The sequence below is a fragment of the Osmia lignaria genome, chromosome 13 (genome assembly GCF_051020975.1).
Source record: "Osmia lignaria lignaria isolate PbOS001 chromosome 13, iyOsmLign1, whole genome shotgun sequence".
NCBI classification, from domain to species: domain Eukaryota; kingdom Metazoa; phylum Arthropoda; class Insecta; order Hymenoptera; family Megachilidae; genus Osmia; species Osmia lignaria.
In genome coordinates, this window is record NC_135044.1 from 7,391,038 (window position 1) to 7,414,203 (window position 23,166).

The 23,166-nt window shown below is 31.2% G+C and overlaps 1 protein-coding gene and 1 long non-coding RNA gene across 9 annotated transcripts in view; one reads left to right on the forward strand and one right to left on the reverse strand.

The window, feature by feature from the left end:
• The window catches only part of LOC117601875 (uncharacterized), a 48,216-nt gene that overhangs the window by 3,085 nt on the left and 21,965 nt on the right, over nt 1–23,166 (forward strand). For 4 of the 6 annotated variants that reach the window (XM_034319192.2, XM_034319194.2, XM_034319195.2 and 1 more), the window contains exon 3: nt 19,847–19,906. In XM_034319192.2, coding sequence (XP_034175083.1) covers nt 19,847–19,906 — 60 coding nt within the window. Of the gene's footprint in view, nt 1–13,170; nt 13,848–19,846; nt 19,907–23,166 lie in introns of those variants that run through there. The other 2 variants (XM_034319196.2, XM_034319197.2) reach the window with 2 other exon arrangements.
• LOC117601879 (uncharacterized) lies at nt 5,979–22,054 on the reverse strand. 3 transcript variants are annotated; one of them, XR_004580818.2, is made up of 3 exons: nt 21,991–22,054; nt 21,817–21,898; nt 5,979–6,198 (listed from the first exon to the last, which is right to left on the reverse strand). It is a non-coding gene; the product is annotated as an uncharacterized LOC117601879 (long non-coding RNA). The 3 variants fall into 3 exon arrangements; XR_013063267.1 differs by having other exon boundaries at nt 21,817–21,916; XR_013063268.1 differs by lacking the exon at nt 5,979–6,198 and adding an exon at nt 20,574–21,318 and having other exon boundaries at nt 21,817–21,916.

A 23,166-nucleotide genomic window follows, 5' to 3' on the forward strand; every position in this document is an offset into this window, starting at 1 on the left:
CAATACCTTAATAATATCTTCGTATCTATTTATTAAAAGAAAAATTATTTTGTCCCAAAGAAAATGCAATAACATTCGGTTCATAAGTTCTTTCGATCCCATTGCCAAAAATATCACGCCGTTATATATTTTGTTTATCTTGTGAGCCGCATAAATACGCTATAAAATTGATAAGCATGCGTGCCCAGAAAGGTGTAATTAAGAAGTATGGGTAGAGCCCAGCGTGTAATTATAAACGCGGAAAAGAATTATCTTTGCTGTAAGTGGTCTGGAGGTGTGACTCGCGTCATACGTAGAACTTGACCTTGACTATATCTTAGAGATCAGTTAATGAGTACACATTGCTATACGTAAGAAGAGAATCAAAATGCACCTTGACCATATGCGATGCATTAAAGTGGAGCTTTACAGCGAATTATGCAACAAAATATCAGTTCATTTAGATTCCAAATCGATTCGTGCTCGATATTCTCCTTTTTTATGAAAACGATGTGTAAGCGTTAACAGGGATATAACAAACAGATTTACAATAAAAAATCTGCGGATGTTAATTGGAAAAGCTGAGTCACGATGAAGCATGCAAGATTTTTCTAAAAATTAATTATAAAACGATTACACTTTTATCATTTTCTTTATTTATAGACAAGTAAATTGTCATGTCTTAAAACTGTTTCGCACTGTGCTAAATTCATTATCAAAGTTTATAATAAATGATAAATATAAAACACACGTGTTTAGTATATTTTGTACAAGGTGAGTCGCTAAGTTTGGAACCCAAAATATCTATTTTATTTTTAATGATCTGAGCAAATGACTGAAGAAAAACATTTATTTTTAAAGGAGCAAAAGATCTTCTTTTTCTCAAGGTTATTAATAAGATGGTGTATTTTTATTACTATAACAAGATTACTATAGATACAGCATAATATTTTAGCAAAGTTATAATTATTAAAATACCTGGCAATGTTACACAACAAAGTTATGCATTTATTACAAATTTAAATACTTGCAAAATTCTCAATATTTAACTTGAGATATTACCCTGATGTTCACTCCTGTTCACATTGTATCAGCTTATTTCCAAAGATTGCCTTGATGCCCTTTCCAGGGATTACCCTGATACCCATCCTTGGATTATAATATATCACAAAGATTTTAAAGATTGCTTTGGTCATAGTGCATCGTTGCACCATTAATTGCCCTGATACGCATCCCTTAGTTACACTATATCATAATTGCCCCGATGTCCCTCTTTCGATTCCACTGCATCGCACTGCTCCGTCTAATGGCTCTGATGCCCGTCCTTGGCTTACAACGTACTCGATTGCTCCGATAGATTACCCCGCTTGTTCCTGTTTTTAGATCGTTCTTCGCTAGGGCGATAAGATGATAATTGCGTCTGGAGGTTACACATATTTTTCTATCGCCTACCAGTTACGTAGTGTTTTTCAAGCTTTTCAGATAAAAATACGTATTCAAATAATCATTCTACATTTCAGTTCTGTATTTTAGTACACACTACTAATTACATTGTTACATATTTTCGTTTATAACTCGTAATTTCACGGTTCAGTGAGAATTAGTGACGCAGACGAGCGAGTATGTAAAAGTGATTAGAATTCGCTCCGATATTATGTTAATTTATGATACTTTTGCTCAAACGATGGTATTTCAAGGATCTATACTTTTTTCATGGCCTTATATGTTTTTCTTGGTTCATTATCCTTTTGTTCTCTTTAATCCTCAGACGGCGGACCATGGAGAGAGCCACAATTTTATTAAAGTAATCCAACACAATAACAAAATTTTTCTCTTGAGGTGGGAGTATAAGTTCATAAAATATTGCATAATGCATTTTGGTCTAAATACTTATTTTTTATAAGATTTTTTTCCAAAATGTCTAGGCCCAACCAGGTACCTTATTTATATCATAATCTATGATAGTTTCTTACTTCAGAACGCACACGTACTGTAATTAGTTTTGATTTAGGTATGATGTTATTACTGTTTGTACGTAGGAAAATGAATGGAAAAAACTTGAGCACTTGCTACACGTGTAACACGAACCGGTATAAGTGTATTTAAAATGAGGAATGACTATGGTATTAGAGCAGCAGCGTGTAACCGGTAGAGCGTCAGAGTACGTACAAAGAAGAAGAATAAAAGAATAATTTGTAGTCGCGTGCGGTCATAAATATCGCGATACTTTATTACGCTAATTATAGATTTGCTAATAAACGAGGGGAAACGAATCTATGCACGAACAAGTTAATTAGGGTTAGGTGCAATTATGAAAGCAAGATGGTAGGCATGATACGTCTGCGACGCCAAAGCGAACGTGGCATCAATGGACGCAGACAATTATTAATGAGAGAATATTGAAGGGAGAGCCTGGGAAGGTGTCGTGCGATTTGAAAAGTTCCTACGTACAAATTGGACTTATGGTAAACGTTAACTTTCACGTTATTAGAAACAGAATGGTATTTTTATTAGTAAAATATACCTCTATTACCTACAGTTGAAAATGTAGAAGGTTTTATAACGGTGAATAGTATTTTACAAACACATTGTTAAGGTGATAATTAAAGGGAGATATTATCATTTTACATTACATTGGTTAATACAAAGTCTTTTCAAAACGCGGAAGTGATCCATTAGACTGAATGATCGCAACAATATGATTCTGAAATCAAACATTACGAACGAAAAATGCATACCAATGCGGATAACCTTTGACGGAGACCTTGTCAAGCCGAGAATTGTATATGTTTTTCACGTCTCGGAGAAGAGGAAAATGAAGAAGAGATTTGTGAAGTCTTGAATTTAGAACAGGCGCATCAAGGTAATTTCTTAGATAGCTGCATTGTAACCCAAACAAGGGGGCCAACGTACCAGGAACTAATTAAATATTATTAATGTTACTGATGGTAATTGAAATTAGAAGAGTACACTGGCTAATACAGGACTTTCAATTGAAATTAATCCTTTTGTCCCTGATCTAATTGATTTTTTTAAATAAATGATATAGCAACGTGCGAGATTTTTATTTTTATTCATATTCTGATGTTCTATTGACCATCGTGAGATTATGATGGAAAGTAAAATTTGTGTCGTCCTTATTAGTCATACAAATAGGTTACTACACTATAGCAAGGATTTTGAAACGATATTAAATGTCATAGTACCATTTGTGTCGGGAATTGGTTTTTAATTGAGAATGGGTGCGCGCTGATAGTTTGCAGGCTATGGTGATTTCGATGCCGGGTAAGCGATGACTATTGCGAGAGCTCGGAAACCTTCCCTTCTAAGTCGCTCATTTTTCAATAGAAACTTCAATATAAAATTAAACAAAATTTTTTTTCCGTTTTATGATTAAGTATTGGTACTGATTTTGTTTATAATAGTAAAGTAAAAAATTTTCCTTCAGTAATCTTGTAATTAATCTCGTTGTTTCATCCATACTAGTCTACGAATCGACCTACATTTTCAATTCAATTCTTGACATATGTCAATTCCTTATGGGGATTAAATCTAGCCATGAGAAGTTCGTCATTTACATGGATGACGATATCAGCCCGAGTTTCCCTCTTTAGTAATTTTAATTCTTTCTACACATCTGTCTCGTTACCAGATTCGTTCTTAGGCCTTTGTTGTGACCTGTTATGTCGGTGAATCACTGACTGATCGTAAATAATTACAGAATCATCAGTCATTTCAGTATGCTGAGTCAGAAACATAGGTGCCACACTAGTTTTTTATCACATACTTGTCTTTTTATTGTTTTCTACTAATAACTTTCAGCATAATATTCTACTTTAACATCCAGTAATGGGTTAGCAATTATTTAAAATCATTCTGAATGGATATAAGTATACAGAGTGAGGATGAATGGTTCACTCGTGATCAAATCAGGCTTCTACAGAAAAAATGGTGATTTCCTGGGAAACCTTTCTATCTTTTTTTTGTTATAAAATCTCTACATTACAATTTCTATTCAATAAAACTGTTCGTATAATCAGTCTAACGTTGGAATACATTTTTTTCATAATTAGAAATAAATTATCATGTAAATTATTGATCTCTGACCTTTAATGTAACATTACTTATTGACAAAAAAATTAATTACTACTTCGTTTTAGTACGTGATGTACACTTAAGATTTATCTATCACAACATGTAATAATCAAGTGGAATACGAGCACTACCGCTTCAAACAAAAGATTACTTTTTCAATAATTAAAAATTTTATCCAAGTTTCACCGATAATCGATATTATGATAAAGTAGAAGTAAACCGACAGATAATGCGGTAAAATATTGTTAAATTTGCTGTCTAAAATATTTTCTTTCTGTAAAATTTATACATTTTTGAACATCATTATTTACTGATTTTGAGTAATAATTTATTAAAAATTGTTTATACTCCAATTTTCTAAAATATTTTTAGCAATATAAGTATTTAAAGAAACATTTGAAAAAAGTAAAAGTACCTGTTTATCTATGTTTTCACTTTCTCTATTGACTTAACCATGCTTAAGAATTTTCTAAAAGTGCTTAATGCTAATTTTGTAATAATACACCCAAAACAAAAGTATTTACAAAGTAAATTAAATGTCATATGTGACCAAGATACTCTATTGTTAACGAGCTTTTAATGTTTTCACTGTAGAGAAAGTCAGTATGTAGTAGTTGAAGATTTTTAAGAATTAAAAAGTAGTTTAAGAATTTCTAAAATACCAGTCGTATCATTACTACAAATTACTATTTATTGTAATAGTCATTAATTCATTTCAGCTACTTTAAGATTGATATCGTTACTGACACTGATATCGGATTTAATAGGGAACCGTTGTAACAGAGCGTTTTGTAAACGACATTAACTTTTACATAACAGTTACTTCTGAAACTGTTTCAATCACTTGTTACGACCACGTATTATACAATATGACCAGCCATATGTAATGCAAGGAGGAAGATGATAATTCTACGTGAGGAAATAAATCAAAAATATAGAACAACATTTTTTTATACGATGCTCTGTTTTCCAAAAAATTGAATTTGAAAATTCTTAAAAATACTTGAGAAACAATGACAAGCTAATTTCAAATTAATTGATATTATTTAAATTTATTATCAGTATCTTTTATATGGGTTATTTTTTACCCCTAGCTTACTTTTCATTATAAATATTTCGAATCTATCTTCTCAATATATTATTTTAAAGAACATCCTGTTTTATTTCTATAAGGAAAAACTGGTAGAATATGATGATGCTCCCATTTAATACAATATTTCTCGAAATGATCTATTTGTTTCTGGAAAATAATTAACTTATATGAACACTACATATATTTCAGTAGGTTGTATTTTACAATTACACAGAAAGTAGAGACGTGTAAAACCCGATCGGAACTGGTTTGGCACGAATGGAAACGTCTCGGTAAACACGTGCAGCATTCGACTCGATAAAAAGAAAAGTGGGATTTGAGAACCTTCACTCACCAAAAAATCTTCCGCATGGAAACATACGAAGAACGCGTTTCTCATTGAAGATCGGTTTAATAAAGAGGAGAAAAAATAAATGGAGAACCTTGAATAACGTGCAACTTGGTTACATTCTACTTGAGAAGTGAAACATCACGTAATTCAGGTGATCTCCTTTGTGTCTTTCAGACATACCGTGTCATTTTTCTATCTTCAAATCTGTATTATGATAGTAATTTTCTACTTTTCTTTTTTTTTTCAATATTTACTTTGTTTCTTAGAATTTCAACATTAAAAGCAAATGATAAAAGGGTTCTTTCCTTACCCTTACCCTTTTAAGTATAATGGCAGAGTCAATTTTGACCCCATAAAAATTACATTTATATCCCCTCTACTCAAAAGTAAATAATAGTACATGTTATGAAAATTCTGTATTATTATTTAATGTAAACAATATTTGAACAGATGTATAAAGTAAAAGAGTATAAAATAGGTACTTATGCAATTAGAATCTATGAGAGCTTTCGTATTCTGCTTACGCTACAGGTTCTTATACACGTCATCTTACTCAATTAATCACGTGTGCATCTCGTGCAAAACAGTCATGAGAGTGATTATAATTTAATTTCTCAGCTTGCATATTGTCTGCACTTTTCGAGACGAAATTCAAACTTGGAATCTCTGAATATTTTAACGAAAACATGTTTACTCGTTACTGAAATAAATTACATATTTGCATTAAAATTGAGAATTTTTTAATATTTCAATAAATTTATATTTATGAATGCAGCGAACTAGAGTAATATAGAATGTTTGTTATAATCGTTTATAAAATATTTTGAAAAAAGAAATACAAAAAATGATTCTATATATCTACATGTTTGATAATTAATCCTTTGTTTACTTGAAACGTAATACACGAGTATAAATCACCAGATTATACATTTAACTCCTGGTCTGGATATTACATTTCAATTTATACAACTGGAAGTATAAAGTTAAACTTAACTCCGTAGAAAAATTGAAAAACTTCAGGATCTACAGTTTTCACGAATATTCTAAACATAGAAAGTTTAAAAAAGATGTTTGAATTTATAGAGTAAACTCTGCCTGTTTATCAACTGTTTATTGTCAGTATCAACGAGCAAGAAAGTTAGCACATATTTGCTATGTTAAGAAATTCATACATAACATTGATTATTTTTTCAGGAGATTTTTCCCACGTTTTATTACGTTTTTTTTTGAATTACAGAACATGTAATGAGAAAGTGTATCAAGAAATGTCAATGAAGCATTAGATAAAAGGCATTATATATTCTAAGTGCTGCGATAAGAAATGTAAAATAATTACATCTTTTGTTTAGTATACACTACTTTTCAAGTTTTTCTCTATATAAAAACGTTCAATTCTCATTTAATGCAATAATTTGGCATATAATCGTAGCAATTAACTCCCCCCTTAAGCGACAGTTTTATTAACCCTTCGACAGCGGACCATGGAGAGAGTCCTGATTTTAATTTAATCTTGTGTCTGATATTATTTTTATTTTCTAAATTTTACACTGTTGAAGCCTACCTCTAGAGCCCCGATAGTATCAAATTATCGAAGACTCTTGTATTAAAGATCTGTCCGGAGACTCAGCGACAGACGGTACTTAAGTACACTGATACGGTTTTTTTTATCTGCTTTTAGATGCAAGTGAGAATTATAAATCTTTAATAAAAAAATTCAGACAGTTTATTAAGTTTCCTCTATCGAATCAAGCAATTTTCATATAAAATATTTCTTTACGTTTTCAACAGTTAGAGACACATTAACGTGTTCTCATTAAACATGTGTTTACAATGGTAATATGTTAATAGCGGTTTCAAAAAAAAATTTTATTGGTATTTTATTCATAAGCGTAAAATGCATAGCTTGAAATGCATAATATTTTCGCCTGAAAATCGTAACATTGTTTTTCACGAATTGATATTTATCTTGTCCGACGACATTGAAAGACTACTTACCGTCTAAGCAGAGCAATTTACATTTTAATGCACCTCTACAACAGGCAATATAAGTTGAGCAATATAACTCAATAATCTTATAGCTTTAGATACATAAAATGTGCATGCAAGAACTGCTGAGGATTTCGTTGAGATAAGATAAAAGAGAAAAATTAGTCCGAATGAAACGAAACCAAACTCGGATTTACGTCCAGAATAAACAGTGCACTTTTTAATTACTTTATTCCACAATTCTCATTATTTTGTTCATTATCTGATGAATAATAATGGGAAATATTTAGTTCAATCTATATAAGATATTTTAAAAATAATATAGCATACGTTAAAATTTCAAATTTCCATTTTTCAACTACTTCTATTATTTTTATTACACATTAAAAAATTGTAGAATAATGCAATTTTTTGAAGGTAGTAATAAATTTTTAGGATACAGGAAATCCAGGGACTACGCGAAAATTTAGGGTTTTGGTGAAACTTTTAGGATTAGGTGAAAATTATTTTCCTAGTAGAGGAGGTTAATTTTTTGGAATCATTAGTTTTCCAAGATTAGACACCCTCCCCTTTTAGGATTAGGTGAAAATTTTTTTCCTAGTAGAGGAGGTTAATTTTTTGGAATCATTAGTTTTCCAAGATTAGACACCCTCCCCTTTTGTCTAATCGATAAACGAATCGATAATTTCACGTATTGGTGAATATGGTCCTCCATAACAGAAAGAGAATCATTGTTAAATGCAACTGAATGCTTGAAACGGGGTCTGACTTTCACTCTGCAGCTTCCATCCTTAAATCTTTCAAACCATTTTTATCCATTTTTTATAAGAATAACCTTGATCACATTCAACATTCAACATTTTATATAACATCAGCAACATTTTCATTACTTAACAATAGATACAATACATTCCTGTGTAATTAAAAGTTGTTTTGTATTCCTCAGTAATTGACATCTAAAGATTAGATAATTATAAAAGTCGAAGATATTTGTGCGTTTTTTTAACAGATTTCCTTTGTGCTTTATTTTCAAGAATTTAGTTTGCAATAAATGGGTATCAGATCGCACGGAAGGTTGAAACGTTAAATAAAAAAAAGAGTGCACGAGGTCTCTTCGAGGCCACTATTATCACGAGTACAAATATGGTTCATGTCGTCACTGGAAAATGTCATAAGGAAGGTTCGTATGGATATAAAAATATTTTGTATTTTATTGGAAAATTAATTTCCAAATACATAGGGTGTCTCGTTCAACCCAACCACCATTAACCCTTTTATTTATAGATATAAAAGAAAAATGCTTCAGACGCTCAGAATATTTCAATTTTAAATAAAATGAAATAAAGAAACATAAATTTGTACAAATAAGAAATTACACTCGTAAATAAGATTTCGAAATTTCACTTATAATTAAAGCTTGTATTACACACGAAATTCTATGGATTTCGCATGACTTCTGCAATGCTTATTATTAAAGTGAGAATAAATTTTATCACGAAAAAACGTGACCATCGGCATAGTAGCAGTAATCGAACAGAAAGTCTGGAAACAGTTTGTTCGGATTCATTTACTTGTGGGGCATTTAAGAATTTATGGCAATGATAAAAAATATGTTATCTGTGCACCTTGGAAATTTGAATTACGATTACAATTTGGTGAATGATTTATATAAATTATCACAATTTTACATTATTTTAAATTACCTTCAAAATTTTATCGGATAATTACAATAAATATAACATTATCATTTATGTTATCAAAGGTGGCGTAATATTGAATTGCTGAAACCATTTTTTCCAAAATTTATTAACAGAAACAAGAGTTAATGTTTCAATTTCGTTAAATTTTATTTGTTAATTATAATATTTTATTTCTAACTGATTCAGTTATTTCGAACTGCCTGTTTGAACTACCTTTAATATTCTCTTCTGAAGAGAAGATGATGGATATTAAAAGTAAACTGATATTGTAAAGAGAATTCTGGAATTGTATTGTTTATAAATTTGTATCAAAGTGATTAATAAGCTACTGCGTCTCCATTGAAAACATCGACGTTTTACCACCCGCGAAGGTCTCTCGCAATAATAATCGTCACTGTCGAGCACATATTTTCGCTATTATCTGAGGAATCTTGACGTGTTTATCGACGGTGCATTCCTCTCGCGTAAAAACATTTAACTCGACTTAGTTTCAAATTTAAATTTTATCAAAGTATCCTCATTCATTAATTTAAATTTAAACTATCAAATAGAGCGATAGAACTATGGTTAATTTTGAAAGAAGACAAAATTAATAATGCATTATCTTATTAAAATACATTGACGATCAATTATTAAAGAATAAATAAATTTAATATAATGCGCAAATTCATTGCAATTCATAGAGAATTATGAAGATGGAATTATTTAAAGACCTTTATCGCTCATTAAATTTGATTAGCTTAATTTATTAGAAGAAATTAGCGTTAACTGGCGACACGTTTAGGGTCAGTGTGGTTAATCGATCCCCTTTCCACTTTGGAAGCTTTAAATCAACGTAGGCGAGGTACATACCACGGGTAATTTACCCGGGTACACATCACTGTATTACGTTGCATTTTTCTATTAATTTATTTCTATTGATTCCTATCACGATGAATCAGAAGTGATCAAGAAGATTCTTTAAATAGTTACGTTATTATAATAATTACAGCTAAGTAATTAAATACGTTAATTTCACGAGTTTATAGAACATCTGAGAAAAAATAGTGTTTTTAATCTTTGTTCATTAGCAAGCTCTAAGATGATTTAAAAAAAAAAAATTCTCCGGTTTCCATTTTATAAAAAAAGAGCACCGAGACCCTTTTTGCCTCAACTATTTATAAAAGAAACATTCGTAATAACGTAAAGAGCTCGTGTATACAAAAGCTAAAACAAATTACTAATTAAACAAAGGAATTACCTATTGACCAATATAAACATTCTTTCTAATAAACGTAAACAGTTGCGTTTAGAAAAGCGGGAGAGATACTATTGTTTGAAAACTATGGAAAAATTTTATCACACTTTTATCTAGAGGTATATAGACTATAGGTATTGGATACTCCAATAGATTTCAATACTTTGATAAAATTTCTATAACAAAACATAATCGTATCTCTTACAAAATTCCATTTAAGTAGAAGATAAATAATTTCATTATTATATCTTGAAATTATCACACTTATATACAGATTAAGAATTATATGCAAAAAAATGAATTCTTATTTAGATCTCAATTGACCAAGATTTCGATGTTCAATGTTTAACGACGATTCTAATTGCTAATTCATCTCAATTCATTGAATTTTCCTTATAAATCATTTCATTTAATTGGAAAAGGGATAGACAACGAAGAAATCAAGTAATGTTACATTGAAGCATAACTATGTAAGTATTTATCTCAGCAGCAGTTAAACTCATCGGTCGTGACGTTTGAGCGTTGTCTGTAATCCGGAAACTATCGAGGTTAACGGTCATCGGTAAACTCTTTTCAGCGCAAACAGTTGGACGGTCAGTGTTTTGCAACCGCTCTAATCTACATCACGCTTAATTGTGATTCTTCCAGTAGTCCGAATATTTAAATACTGGGATACATGCCACATATTCATTTACGGTATTTTAATGATGGCACAGATCTGAATGATGGTGGAATATCAAAACGTGGATAATTAGCTAACTTTTAATTCTATACCTACCTAAGAGCCATAATGATCCAAGTCTATTTTCGTTATTTTTTGCAATTGAGAAAAGAGTAGTCGTTCATTTTTTTATACACAAATCTAAACAGTTCATGTAATTAAATCTTTTTTTATTTAAAATGAAATATGAACAGGTTTCTATAATTTTTCTAAAATAAAAAAAAAAAACAAAATGGAACTGGGATAATTTGGCTCTCGAGCACAGAATTTTATAAATCTAAAAATGAAAAGATTTCCATAAGATAAAATGAAATTTTAATGGTTAGTGTAAAGTTTCAGTGTAAATAATTACTGAGTGTAGCAAACAGACAAGATCTATAAATATAATATTTATACAATATTGCTAACTAAACAGATCTGCTTGTTTACAGAAATAATTCAACCATTCACGCTGGTTGTTTTTCTCTAGAAATTCAGATATCCTCACTTCCATGAATTGGGAAAGAACCTCTACTGTACAATTGTTGCTTTTTTTTTTTTTTTTTTTTCGTAAGATGATGGTATACAGGTTCTTAACACTTCGGCAGTTTCATGTTTCAGGGAATCATGACTTTTACAATTTTAACTGACAGGAGATTATTGGTAGTTTATGTTTAGAAGCATCATTAAATGTATACTCCAAAATGACGAATTTTCATATTGTAATTAGTATTTGGTAGAGTAAAAAATAATTACGTAGGAAGTTGAGCATTAAATTTCGAAAATCGCAATAGCGACCCTCAAAGTGTTAATATCCGTTCGACGATTTCGAAGATATAGATAATTAAAAAAAGTATCATGAAACTGAAATTTTTAAAGTTTTATCTGATTAGCACTTCCAGTTTCTGGGATCGATATTTTTTCATTGAAAATATATATTTTTTGATTTTGTGATTATCATCGAGGCATAGAAAATTTTAATACTTTAAGTATTAAAATTGCCTCATTTTGTCAGCATGACTTTGAAAATCTCGAATCATATTCGAACTACCTCTTACAGGTATTTAATCCAACTTTTCAAGTGTTTACACTTAATATTTCGCACATATTATTGAAAATCAGTAATCCATTTTATAAAACTTCCTTATTAACCCTCGGATGGCGGACCAATTTTGCATTTCATATTATTTTTATTTCCAATATATGAAACCTTTTTGTTTAAAAATGATACATTTCATTTTAGGTTAATATTTTTATACATATTTTGTAAGTATGGGTCGCGACTGAACATTTATAACCCTTCCTTTGTAACAAAGGAAGATGGAAAACCCCTAGTGCAAAGTGACCTAAGACAAGACTAACGGTACGTCTAATTCCTACCTCAATGCCCTTTAAGGGTGCAAATCTAACATAAAAGGACCTTCACAACTTTTCACACATAACTTTGAAAAAATATGATATATAAAAAAATATTCTAATTAAAAATTGAACAGTACATTAAGCATTACAAATGTACATTAACAAAATTTAAAAAAAAAAAATTCCCAAAAACTTTTTTCAAAATTTTATTAAAGCAACATTATAGAGCTTAGTGTATTATAACAATTTTATTAGAAATATTTTTTTCCATTTTTTCTATTTTGAGAATTAATAGTATAAATGTCTACCTGACTTTGAGATGAGTTTCTACAATCCAAAAAGGCTTCTAAGCACGAGCTGAGTATATAATTTTTTTCTTCAATAAACGAAGAAGAGTATGCGATATTATCAGGGAATATCGCAGATGCTCAACCTCTCGAACATATTCATCCGTGTAACACATACGTGTCTCCTAGGCAAGTTGGTCGATCTGCTTTCTAAATTTTTAAGCGGCTGAATTTCTGCGCTTCGGACGTCGTTGTGTGTACATACTTACGCGCCACGACAGGCACGTATCGTCCTATTGTGCTTGGCGCGTTGCGTCCGATAAGGATCTAATCAAAATAAGCAGCGTTCATCTCGACACGCGTGACAAAGTCAATATAAGAGCGGTGGAGAGCGGCCGGTGGCGTTCACTCGATGGTGTTGAGAGGTCTTTCGATCGACCGGTAGTAGAGTCGGCAACAGGTGTGTGCATCGATTCCCTCGGGAAAAGAAAACACGTCTCGGTGTAAATGAGAAAAGAGAAAAGTAGGGGAGGAGGTGGTGGTGGATTTGTCGAAGAGGGGAAAATCAGTGGCGAGGGAACAGGAACGAGAGCGTTCCTCGGTTCACTCAGTTCACCGAAGTACGCCGAAGGTGAAAAGTCTCGGTATATTTCTTCGTCGCGAAACGAGTACTCTCCACGATCACCTTGCCCGTTACTTTTAACGTGTAAACGCGCGTGATTGTAGTGTTGTACGCGCTGCGCAGATATAGTAATCGAGTGTCTGTCTCGTATATACAGTCAACGTGCAGTGTTCGTTAATTCAACGCAACTGCTGTGTTTTAAATGTGTTACCTCGGTATCTAACCGATGATTGGCGGTCGCCATCTTCCTTGCGATTGACAGTTCGCGTTGTGCATATATTTCTATGAAAATATTCAGTTGTACTCGCATCGGATACCGTCGCTCGTTTGCGCCGTGCATCTATGTGTCCCTGTCGCGTGATCGTACTGTTCCCTTGCGCTGACACACCGTAGCCACCACGATTCCCGACCATTTCAACCTACTATGTTGGAATTCTCCGTACAACATGCCGAAGTCGGTACGTACACGACAATTTGATATCCAGCATGGGATACAGTGTACGTGGATCGCATGCGAGAAAGAAAGTGCTTTCTCGTTTATCCGTGTCTTTTGTAACTTATGCTTGACCTTCGAAGGACACTGCCGTCTCGTTAGCTACTATTTCTTTTTCTTTGCCATTTTTGCCAGACCATTCTGTTTGTTCAAATGGTTGTCATTCATTCTAACTGGGGATCTCCCTTCGAGTTGATTGAGCATTTTTAATACTTTGATCACTGCTGTCACGTATGATTTAGATGTTTATCCTTAAATAGACCGGCCGGAGGTCTTATCGCGTTCATCAATTAGAAGATATTGAAAATATGTTACTTTTGCCGTATACTGAAGATATATAAAAATTATTTCTTCTAATCCTCAAAGTTAGTTAGGAACGAGGCTTCAATTTTCTAGGGTTGATTGTATCATTATTCTAATTATATTTTGAAAATTATTAATCTTGCAACGCAGGTTAAACGAAGCTCTCAAGTAATCTTCTATTAGTGATAGAAAGGTAATATTGCAAAAGTCAGAAAATCAATCAAAATGTTTGCTAATTTTTTAACAGAGAAGCTAGGTCAGTCGTGACCTAATATCTATGAAATTTAAGTTCCTGCCGTTTTGGAGCAGCCTCCTTTGCAGGGTAAACTGGACATTTGCCCCACAACTCGTTTTACAGTATTACTGAAGTCTTTATAAATTGATAGCTGGTACTGATATTTATTACTATAATGGGGAGCGAAAATGATTTCCTGATTAAAGATACACAGGGTACGTTCTAGAAAATGTAGGTAGAACATGGGGATACGTATTAAACGGTGTAATAAAGTCAACTGTACGTAATAAAGCATGAGCGCGATCATTCAATTGAGAATTGTTGGCTGTTCGAGGTTCAAGAACGCGGGGATAGTCCTCAACGTGAATTTGCACGAAAGCACCTTCAATTTTTATGCGTACAGGTTACATGACACTATTTCATTTATTATTAGGCGCTCGAAAACAAATTCTTCGGATTTATGGCACAAAATTATGAAGTATAATTTTATTTAACAAATTAATCATTTATTTATGTACACTTTGACAAACTCCAATTTAGAGGGATATTTGATACTTGCAACTTTAACTCTTCTTTAGATTAAGGGAGAGGGGCACAGCCCAACAAACTGTTAAATAATCGTACTAGTTTAATGAGTATTGATATAATCATTCGAAAATTTATGTAACCTTTCATTACCTCAACTAAGTTTCAAACCTTGCAGAGTAAATTCGTTTGCACTCACCAATTTGATAAAATGGTACTTGAAGGAAATAATAGCCCCAGGAAATCATTCATTCGAATGAAGGTTAGGAGATTATTAATTGAATTATTTCCGAGTTTCAATTTATGTACTCTCGCGATCGAATCAGATTTCCCTAGGGTTAATGGCGATATAAGAGAAACTGGAATTTTCAAAATCTTAATTTTGACAATATATTAAGTAATTAAAACCAGGACATCGCTATTTTTCATGGGGAACCTTGGTGTTACAATGTACTTGAGTTATTTTGTGCAATTATTGGTATCAATATGCCAAATATTCCAATAATTATTTCCAATATTTTATTCTTCCTACAATTAATTATTTTATTTTATTACTACGTTTCTACAAATTATCTTTCAATAGAATCTAAATATGAAATTGCCAGTAATTGCACAGCTTACCCTAATTAGATATAAAATAAGAAACATTCTTTAAACGATATCAATATTTTTTTCAACGATGCATGTTTATGTTCTTCTTTGAATTGGCAAATAGAACTGCATCGTTGTTTGACGATGTTTATTGCAGAGGAGATAAAATTATTCTACTTAACCGATACGACTTGTAGAGTACCTACGTATGTTGTGTTTGACGTACGTTGAGCCTCTTAGTCGGCGAAAGTAAATCGTGCAATTAAACGTATTACGTTTTTAGATAACAGTTCTTTTCTGTCGTCACACGTGGAAAGTCTACAGCCGGTAATGAAGTTGAAGTTTACGCGGAAGTATGAGATATTTCAAGTATGCTCGGATAGTGAGGATTCTGTGACGTAAAGACAACATGTTTACTCATTTTTTCATTCTTACACTTTAATACGTAGTCATTCCCGGATTTGAGTGTCATCAAGTAGTTTATTAAACAGTAAAATTCTTTTTTTTTAATTATACATATACGTGTATAACATATAATTTAATTTAGAGGGTTTTTTATTGAAAAGTTGAAGTAATTTATTATAAAATATTGCAAAAGGTAGCAGGATTAAGAAGCTTAAATATTTTACAAATTAGGCTTATTTGAAGTAGATACACCTCTTGAATTTTTAATTTCTTCGAGTAACTTCTACAAAATCTGTGAAATTATCATGCCGTTTTCAAAATTTAATACATATATCAGTTTGATCAACAAGTGCGATCATTTGTTTTCATGATTATCTAAAGAGTCAATCAGGATTGTTCTTTCAGCTTTGATTTAAACAAGATTTTAGATTAGCTGTTTAAAAAATAATTCAAATAATCTTTCACGAAAACATTGCAACAACATTCATTTAACTTAATTCAATCTGATTTCTATTTATTCTTAGTACAACATTTTCTTTTTGCAATAAAAGAAGAAAGAAAAGTGAAAAATTTAATAATTAAAGATTGAATAGGTTATCTGAGATGGATTATTTTTTAAAATTATCTTTGTAAGATTGTACCGACTTATAAATCAATAATTTCACAGTACTTTATTATCTTAGCCAAAATCATATATTTAAGAATTGAAAAAAACAGGAAAAAACTTATTACTCGATCTAACACATGCATGCATATATTCAGCGATCGGTATCGTTAACTTCCTGGGTCTTAAACTTGTTATGGATTTATGATGGCGGAATAAGAAATCGGTATTTACTTCTTAGTGTGCGGTCGGCGTTCTTGTACTTTTTTTCCGGTCTACCATACAAGTGGGATTTTAATGTTGCACGTCCGCGTGTCATCGATCGAGTTGAAGGTTTTTTTGGCAGCAAGAAATTGATTACCTTTCGCTTCGTGTAGCACAAATTGATTGGTTAACCTTATCGGAAGACTATAACCTTTACACGGAAATTATAATAACGATATTTATGGAAATTATTGATTTTTCAAGTAATTAATATGAAACAGGTATTGATTTGTATAATAGAACTAATTCCGTGTCTTTTTTATTTAATTTGTTAATGAAAGGTTTCTTGCAACCTCTTGCCTCCAATATTTATTAATAATATTGTAATAAACTCTTTCACAGCTGACCTTTATGTCACATTTTTTTTTTTTTTTTAATTTCTACATACAAAGCATACTTCCGCAGTTTCTTGATAAAAATATCAACCCCATAATATTTAAATGTTATTGCTTGCAATAAGGAAGTAAAATAAAATAATCAATTAACAACCTCTATCCATGACTCATTGTCAGTACCCCATAGGGAAGTAATTTACCCTATTAATTCTCCATTAGCCTTCAATACGAAGAAGAACCCTAATCAAGCCCTCTATAAAGGGATGAATTCTTAGTATACAGTAAACAATAGATAGAAATGTTTCAAGTATTTCATGACCGGGAAAAGAAAACAAGATTAACATTCTGGTTTGTCAAATAAATATTCCTCTATTATTTATATAATTTATTAGAAAAGAAGCTAACTCAGAATGTCATTTATATTTATTTCCACAATTATAATTTTGATATCCCGTAGCAGAAGAAGGGGAAAATACTATTTTCAATATTTTGAAGAAGGTTTTGAGACGTATCTTGATCAATATTGTTCCAAGTCTGAGCAATCGCTATTTTAAGTTCACTAACGTTGGCAAATTGCCTATTATTGGCATATATCCATCGAACTATTATTCTCCTATACATTCGTAATGGGGTTGGGCCTAGAGAACATCCTGGTCACTTTTAAAGAGGAACTTTACATCAAACCAAGTTTAACTTTGAAGGCTAATGTTACCGATTTTAATGTCTTCTCGAAATGTACCAGTAATTGTCTACATTCATTCATTTGATTAAGCAATCACGCGTCTTTTCGAGCATCATCTATAACTAATAAGTAATATAATCAAGAGATCTGAATTGACCCCTTTGACCCAACACATCATACGATCAACAGAAATTTCATTACATATAAATTCTTCTCATTCTCAAAGTATTGCGAGATTGAGTTGTGGCCGTTTGTATTATTACGTCTCAGTACTTGAATTTCAAAATAAATTCAAAAAAAGAGATAATATATTTTTGAAAAATTTTATAATAGTAATAAATCAGACCGATTGAAATGTCTGAAAAAGATTAATCTTTAAAAAACGTCTGACGTATTGAAGCTAAATGCATTTTTGTATTTTTGCAAATACTTATCTTTACTTTTTTCATTTTTTAATCAGATAAAATACCGATATTTCAATCGTTTGTCAAAACGGATACATGTGCTTGAATGTCATACATACCACTTCTCAGTGGATTTCATTTTCTTTTTCTTTTTTCAAACTGAATTAAAAAGTATGTCTGAAAACACTGGGTAAATAATTTGAGTAATGTGAAAGAATTGATTGCCAGTAGTACGAGTTGAGTAATATGATTTCAGTCATTAACGAACAAGATTTATGACATGTTTTGCACATCTGTTCCTCTGTCGTCATTACTGTTAAATTACATACGGGACGTGTAATGACATATAATGAAATTCTTTCGGAAAAAAATGTGCGAATAATATTTAAAAAGAAAACTTTACCCGTACTATGATATTTTAACACAGAAGCGAACAAAATTTGACTTTACCAGTTTTATTTGCATTCTTTAATTATTTTGTATTTTTACACTTCTTAAATCATTAGTCAAGTGTCATTTTTTAAAAGTTCGTTACAATGTGGTTACATAAAACTAATTTCAAGTAGTTAGAATTGCTCTTTTAACAAAGATAAATGAATTTCAAGAACGAACCGAATTGCATAATGGGGCTGGGTCGTTGTGACCCAACGTACGATTCAGAGTTTAAATTAATTTCCTTTCAAATAAAAATGTATAAATAAAATTTTTAATTGAACAAAGAAAATGAAACTGATTTCATGTTTTTCTTATCAAAAATTTGCACGTTTCGATTTCCTTTGTGATTTTATAATACCATAATATTTTATATCTAACAAGAAAATATAACAAACACAAAGAACTTCCATTCTTATCATCTTAGATAAAGCATGTGATATTGCGCTAGAAACACCTGTTAATGACATTTACTTTAATTGCTTCATACTCAGTTTTACAGTATGTGATAAACAAGTGTCTACGAGTTAACTTATGCATATTCAAATCGTTGGTTCAATTACGTGTTCGGAAGATTATATAAAATTCTTTAGATACTTTTTCAAAAGATTGAAGAAATTTCCATGTTGCAATTGAAATGTACTTTTTTAAAATAAATGCAAAAATTAATATAACAGCTCAATCCCCTATAACATAAATTCTTATCAATTAGATAAATACCAAACATTTTTTTAAACATTCATGACACTAACAACAAACTAAAAAAAAATTAAGTAATAGCACGATTACTCAGTATGCAAAAGTTTATTAAAATCTGAGTCGATTAGATAAAAAAAATTCTACTTTCATGAGTTTATATTTTGATTAAGTTGCATCACGATGCGTTTGTTTCCTCTTTTCCGCTTAAGCTCTTGCGCAGATAAAATAGTGCAAGTAAAAAGCAAAGGAGAACATCAAACACATATTAATTGTTATCCACCGTAACACTCTTATTATTCCGCAAATGACTGTGTTCCATCTGAATATTTATCCGTTAAGCTTGGAAGGTCGTGATTACTTTCTAGGGCGCGTGTGTTTATAACGTGGAGCGCATTAATAATTGCGTTTGTGCAACGATAAAGAAAAAGAAAAAAAATAGGGAGACGCGAGTACAGCAGAATGATCTTATTTGTCTTTGGTTTCAGCTCTCTCCACGGCCACCGAGGATGTGGGAGATGGAATTCAAGGGCACGATAACGACACGGGTGAGCACAGTCAATTTTAACGTTATTTCATGATAAATTTAATTTATATTACATAAGGTACACGTTCATTATCTTACGTAGTGCAACGACGGGTTTCATCTTACCATACGATGATAAGTTGATTGTCATTGAAATTGATATTATCATAAATCAAGGTTATTCCGCTTATGACGGTCTCATATGTTGAATTTCAATTGACTTCATAGATTGGACAATTATTTCAAATGCACTTTTATATTTATCGTCATTAAAAATAAATAGTCTAACCCATTCGTACCCAAAGTTGTGTATAGAGTCCATCAGAGTTCAATAATTTTTTACTTTTTTAAATAAAATAATGATCTCCAATTTATCTATGATCTATAAATTTCCGAACATTTCTATAGGGTTCTATGGGCCCCGCGTGTACTATATATGCGTACTCTGCACGTGGCAGCCACTATGCCAGTTATGGATTAATTATAAGTGTTTGGTTCGTTTAGAAAAATTTGACCTCGAATAAACAAGTATCTCGATAAACTTACGCGTCATATCTAATTCTAACCTAGTTTGGATCTAAAACAGCCTTATTTTAGGCTTAATCGAAACTTATAGCAGACTTAATTTAGAAGTAACTTGTTTTCGTTAATTATATCTAAAGAACGTACTTCAATTAAACATGGCACAGATTTCATTTAATCTTGATTTGATTTGTATATATTACTATGTACATTATTTATGTTTTAACTCATTTCAAGTGAGTACTGATACAAAAATCAACATTGATATATAATTTAATTAATTCTGACAAAAAATGCGGAAGTTTCCACGAGAGGCCCGGGACAAATGCTCTCGTGCTGTGTTAAGTTTAGAAGTATTCTTCAGTATTGTAATAAGCGTTGAAATCTTTTTTTCTCTATATCGCTATTTCCCGTAGGGAAGTCTACTATTTTCGGTAGAAATTTGAAATTTTTTAATTATATTTTGACTCTGAGGTAAGTAAACCTCACAAGGTTATCCTAACCCTTCATTAACCCTCGGACGTGTTATTAACCCCACGGTGGACCATGTAGAGAGCAATTTCAATTTAATTTTGTATTTCACATTATTTCCATTTTATAAATTTTATATTGTTCCTTTAAAAATTACACATCTTATCAATCGTACTTTGATTTCGGACCATGGATATCAAATATGACACATTTTTATTATACTCGAAGAAAAGTTCGATAAATCGATCATATAAGAAAGCTTATGGTTTATCGGGCTGATAATTTACGACACGTCAGACACATTTTTTTTTTTATCGTAATCCTAACCCGTATCTTGATTCTCTTGCATATCATTCCACTATCATTTTGATCGAGGAAATTCGCGAAGGGTCAGATTTAAAGCGGTTACACTTGCCGCGTACACATTTGGTCCAGGGTCGACTAGTTCAGTTCCAAAGTGAACGGTGATTAATACAATATGTAGCACAGTACAGACGAATGATAAAATTTTCTCAAAAATTCGAAATTCAATCATAAATATCCAGATATTGAAATATATTTACGAAGAATAAAATTGGAAATTAAAATTTTATATTAAATTATTCATTTATACTAATTTACAAGTCACCAAACCTCTTATTTTTTATTCAAATTGATTAAAACACAAATCTTTTAAATCCATATAAGAAAACTTAAATTGAAACAAAGATAAATTTACTTTAATTCAATGAGAATTCATTTTAGTGTTGACACTTGTAAAAACAGGAATCGTATAATAAAATTATCTGAAGGGCATTAACAGCAGAATAAGGCTATGTAAAAGTAATGATGGAATATAAGGACTTACAATACAGAATTTAAAAAATCAGTTTTAAGTAACAAAATCCTCAACTAATCGAATAAAAGTCTACATATAACAAATTATATGGGATTACTTACAATTGTGAAGAGGGATTCGTCTTTTCAGGACAATTTCGGGTAACGGATAGGTTATGTCAGTACTTAGGATGAGTGTTCACATCTGTTAACAGAAATATAGCTAAAATATTAAAATGCAGAATGTTAATGTAATTATTAATTTAGAAAACTGTTTGTATGAAAGGTGTTACCTACTAATAATTAATGAGATAACCATGGAGAAACACGTGAACGTCTGGCACGAACATCCACCTCGCTAGGAAGCGGAAGTATATCAAATAAAACGCGCGTAATTTTGAAATTCAGTTCTCTAGATGAAAAAGTGATATAGGTAATAATTAATAAATAAATAAATAATTCAAATATGTACAGAACTAATGAGTAAATGTCCACTGATAAATTTTTTATAAAAATGTAGAAAGAAGTGATACAATAGAACTTCTTACGTTTACCTATGACGTACTATGCATCGGTGTGTTTGTTCGTCAGTCTTCTATCGATGTTCTCAATTGACCAAAGTTGCGCCATTTTAGATATCGTTCGTAACCAGTTGAAAACAATCATTGACCGAGATTTATCATTTTATCATAAAATATCGCGATGAAAATTGATTTTGTATATTGTTCACGATTGAATGATAACATTTTTTACGTCAGATCAAAAGACATACATAGTTTCATCGTTACGGCGTGTATGGAATATTTGGTTTAGCCTTAGCATTAATCCGTTTGATCGGATAATGGCACGAAGGTCACATTACAGTACCTGAATATGGTAAATAGATAATTTCTATTGGTAATCTGTTATACCTTGAACGTGAAAAAGTATTCATCCGTTTATGCATAATGGAAATATATATTCATTTGACTTAAAGAATTTAAATAAAGGTTTTATTTAAGTTTTAATAAAGGTATTTTTTTAAATTGAAGAAATTATACAGGGAAGGGTTAAACGTGATTATAACTGAGTTCATGGTGATCTAGATTTATGAAACATAAAACGATGCCAGGGGCGATCGCCTCCTTTCAAGAATGATGAAATCTCAATAGTGTAGAATAAAATGTTGCTTTTGATATTATCATTAAATTTCGCTACGAACTTTCCAACAATCCAATAGAAAATAATAATTGATTTCTATCAGTGGATTATAGATAATATCATTTGATTTATATCGCTAAGTCATTTTATAACTGCTCTTTTAAATGTGTTTTTTTGACTTGCTCAGTACACGTGTATTTTTCCTCGATGGGCTTTGAATCGTATACTAAAAATGAATGGATGATTATGATGACCATCTCATAAAGTTTTAATTCACCAAAAAATTCCTTACATCAATGCGGAAGTGATTACTCCGATATTGAACAAAGGTCA